We start from the raw sequence: 4291 nt of genomic DNA on the forward strand, positions 1-4291 counted from the left end.
ATCGACCCTCTTAGTAACTTGATTACAAGCTCGGGGAAGATTTTTAAGAATAAGGGAAAAAAGGAACTGGCCGCAACATCTCCTGCCATCTTTGTATGCCGCTGTACTACCTCACCGTCACCCCTTAGCTTATCTTTCCTAACCTTTCGCGTCAGTGGCAAAGCGAAACTCTGTTTCGAGGTGTATTGACCAAGCAGATCTTTAAACAAAATGAAAAGAGAATAAGATTTTGCAGAGAAATAATACCGAAGCTTTTCCTTCATGAATGTGATATATAAGCAAGCCGTGGAGAACGCTTCCGTGTTTCTTCTCACGTATCCGAGTTGTTCCATTCTTCCACTGGGTGGAACGACTGGATGCGTTAGCAGAAACATAACGCTTGTACATTGCAGTGATGGAAACCTTTCCAGGACCTTGAGAAGTATTCTTTTCCTATGAGGTCTTATTTTGTTTTCATTTTGTTATAAAATATATTTAATTAATATCTTGCAGAATAGAGTTTTGTTTTGCCACTGGCCTTGACGGTAAAGCTATGCTCAAGGAAAAAGACTGATAAGCTGTTAAGGGGTGGTGGTGAAGTAATGCAATCACATCCTACAGTTGCAGGAGAGGTTGTAGTGAGCTTATTTTTTCCTGATTCTTAAAATAAAAAATTAAAAAAACTTCCTTGAAGCATTAAGTCACCTAGATGGTTGGTTAAAGTTGTAAATCAGACTATTAAGATATATGTATTAGAAGAGGCATACTTACCATGATTTTTATTCTGTTATAAATTATTTCTGAACTCTGTTGTTTCTATTCATTTCATATAAATTGACTATTTCATCTTTAGGATTTAAAGCATATTTCTCAACTTGTTCAAAGCGGATTGTAATCCATTTTGCATGTTTGGTAGGTTCATTTGAGTGGATTTTTTTTTTATAATTATAATCCTCCAAAAATAACTTGGGGTTTCCCAGGTTATTTTTTTGAGGTTTGACCGAGTAAAGACCAGTGTACTTTTCTTCACAAAATTCCAGAGGATGCTTTAAATTTATAGTCATGTATGACAATAATGACGTGCTATAATGCACCTATTTACATACATTCAACTATTGAAACAGATCATAATCTGCCAAGTTTATCAAACACTTACGAGTTACGATTGCCGATTGGATTAAGACCTATAGAGTTCCCAAACACGACCTTAATTCTATCTGCATAAATGGGTAAACTATCTAAAACTACCACATATATTGAAATAGATATGTAATGTAAAATTGTAAATAATTGAATACTGCACTAACCATATAGAATACTGATACGAATTAAAAAGTGGAAGAAAACATTTCACTTTTATATACACAAAAGAAGGTGTAGATTGAGTGATAGATTATATGATTTTTATTCCATTATGAAGATACGTCCAGATACACACAGATATTGCATATATGCATAATATCACATACATATATGTGTATGTGTACACGTACACGTACATTCATGTGAAATGCACTTTCATTTTTTTTGTTGATCATTTTCTATTTTAATGATGCATGAAACATGGCCTTCTAAAGAAGTTAAGACACCCAGTTAAGCATTACAAGACCTAATGTCCTACCCTTAGCAAGGATGTGTCTAGAGGTGTCTGAAATGTGAATTAGGTTCCCAACCTTCTTAATGCAAATGCAAACGATGGGTCTTTGTTGATCTCTAAAGTCATCAGAGAAATGTTATGGGGCTAGTCAAGGCCTGATGTCCTAATCCTCTTGTGCTCTGTGGTGATGAAGCCAATTTAGGTTGTGTACGTGGAGGCTATCAATTTTTTTAGATCAATCCTGTATTTCTTATGGACATTTTTCTTACCACCACCTCTTTCCATCTTCTAAGCGTACCCTGGCTTCTGTACTGTTTTGCTTCTTTGAACATATTTTTCTATATGTACGTGTACACACAAAATCTCTCTTGAAACCTCACAATTCTCTGTCCCTCTGACCCAATTCATTGATCCTTCAGATGAAAAGAAAATGGCGATGAGCATAAATACCACTCTAGTTAGCCAACTACTATATGAATTTTGTTGAGTTTTTGCAGTGACTTGTTGTATCATTATCAACACTGGTTCAGTAATGACCAGATTATGGGATTTTACGTCGAGTGTTACAATATTGATCATAACTCCGGATGTGGACCTTACTAGAACCAAGTATTGTGGAAGGATAATGTAGTATGTTTGTAAAATGAGGATTATAGATTTTATGTTGTCTTTTTTGTAGCAGAGGGAATGCTTGGATGTTCGTGTTGGTAGCATGCTTTCTGTAATGTTACCTCAAGTTTCTAAGGTGTTCCATGGTGTAGTTTTAGAACACCTCTTCACGTCATCCACTTTCCCTAAATTGCAGCATGTCTTTTGTCCTTTCATCCTGTTCTAATGAGGTGTATTCAGTTATCAGTTTGATCAAGGCTTCATTTCTTTCCCCTTCTTTTATATGAAGTAAAAACCTGAAACTCAATTTATATTCTTTTTATGTCTTGTGAGAATTTTATTCACGTGTTATCACAATTTCTGGTAAGCCATATTTTCTTGTCTTGGGGTAAATTTACCTTGTTAATCCCTTGCATGCCAACTTCATTAATGGCAAGTGGACTGACATATTTCTTTTAGAGAAGATGGAAGATATGGTATAATAATGATTGGAAAATGTTTCTCAGGCACTGCTTTCCGTACATGTATATTGACCTTTTCAGAATAACTTTAAAATTAACCTTGTTGCTTTGAAGTAATAAAGCTCCGACCGGTGTTGCTTTTCAGTTGCATTATGCTCTATCTCTGATTTGCTTTGTATTGGAAGCTTGAATATCATAGTTACATATGTTATGTCCTTGGTAATATATTTCTCAACAACATTTTTGAGATGCAGCTTGGATTCTCACCTTTTTTTTTTCTCTCCTCTTCTTTGACCTATATTTTGCAGGCTATACCTGTTAACCCCAAACCTTTTCTGAATAACTTGACTGGAAAGCCTGTGATTGTGAAACTTAAATGGGGGATGGAATACAAAGGTACATAATATGATATCATTTACTTTTGAGTAACTTCCTTTCCTAATTCCGTGTAGAAACTTAAAGTATTTGACTACTCTGTCCATGCTTCACTTTTTCTCAGGCTATCTTGTTTCAGTCGATTCCTATATGAACTTGCAGGTAATAATTCAAATTTCATTGACAGTTAAAGTAACTTGCATTAACTTATTTTATACACAAACAATAATTAATGCTTTCATGAGGTTTGTTCATTTACTTTATGAGATTTTTGCAGCTTGCCAACACTGAGGAATACATCGATGGGCAGTTCACTGGAAACCTTGGGGAGATCCTCATACGGTAATTGTGCCTTACAATGGTAGATTGTTCAAATATTTTCACTTTTTGCATGGAGGGAAGGACTTCTCATGATTTATCCAACTCATACAAGAGACAGAAATGCCGTACCTCCTGAAATGGAGATTGAATATTCTTAACCCCCTCCGCCCATACTCCAAAAAAGAAAAAAACAAGGAAATAAACCTTCTGTAGAGGCAAACCTCAATCCAAAAGGGCCAGGATCTTATCAGACTTTTCTTTTGTACCCATCTCTTCACAAGTAATATTGAAATCCATTAACAGCCTCAGGATTCAGGAAGCGAGCCTACTAGAAGTTTTAACAGTACAAGCATCGTTCTGTAGAATGCAGAAGGCAACCAAAAGGTTGTAGGAAGAACATGTTCGCTATCCCAAATTTTGTGGTTAGCTACAATTTTTTTATGCATACTGCTTATCGGGGGTCATCTTGAAATTAACAAGCATGTTGTCCTCTGCCTCTGTTCATATCCCTTTATGTATACCTCTTGCTCTGGTTGCCCTCATTAAGTTACACCTTCCTGTGATCCTATTATCATGACTGAAGCAAACGGTTTTGTTCCCACTGTTGAATTAAAAGCCTTCATGCACTACACTTCAATTCTCAGTTCTTTCACCCTCTGGTTCCGAATGACTTCATCTATTCCTGCATAAATGGAATGAATAATTTTTTTCTCTCTTCAACTAAAAAGAAGTATGATGAATAGAAAAAAATTTAAAAAAATTCTGAAACAATAGCATGCATGCTTTGTAAGCATATCAAGTTTAAGACCTCAACTCATTAATCAACCCCCGCCCCCTCCTTTTTTTTTCCTTTTCAGATGCAACAACGTCCTGTACCTCCGAGGCGTTCCAGAGGATGAAGAAATTGAAGATGCCGACTGAGACCAAGCACAGGCCCGCGTCTCCCCGC

At 36.1% G+C, this 4291-nt stretch overlaps 1 protein-coding gene across 2 annotated transcripts in view; it reads left to right on the forward strand.

Annotated features, from left to right (window-relative positions):
• Positions 1 to 4291, forward strand: part of LOC109841329 (probable small nuclear ribonucleoprotein F) — a 5258-nt gene that overhangs the window by 620 nt on the left and 347 nt on the right. The window contains exons 2-6 of one of the 2 annotated variants that reach the window (XM_020410264.1): positions 493 to 611; positions 2955 to 3042; positions 3146 to 3183; positions 3299 to 3363; positions 4200 to 4291. In XM_020410264.1, the coding sequence (XP_020265853.1) occupies positions 582 to 611; positions 2955 to 3042; positions 3146 to 3183; positions 3299 to 3363; positions 4200 to 4263 (285 nt within the window). In that variant the 5' untranslated portion in view covers positions 493 to 581 and the 3' untranslated portion in view covers positions 4264 to 4291. The remainder of the gene's footprint in view (positions 1 to 492; positions 612 to 2954; positions 3043 to 3145; positions 3184 to 3298; positions 3364 to 4199) is intronic. The other variant, XM_020410265.1, reaches the window with a different exon arrangement.

This window comes from Asparagus officinalis, chromosome 5, assembly GCF_001876935.1.
Source record: "Asparagus officinalis chromosome 5, Aspof.V1, whole genome shotgun sequence".
In the NCBI taxonomy this organism is placed as follows: Eukaryota; Viridiplantae; Streptophyta; class Magnoliopsida; order Asparagales; family Asparagaceae; genus Asparagus; species Asparagus officinalis.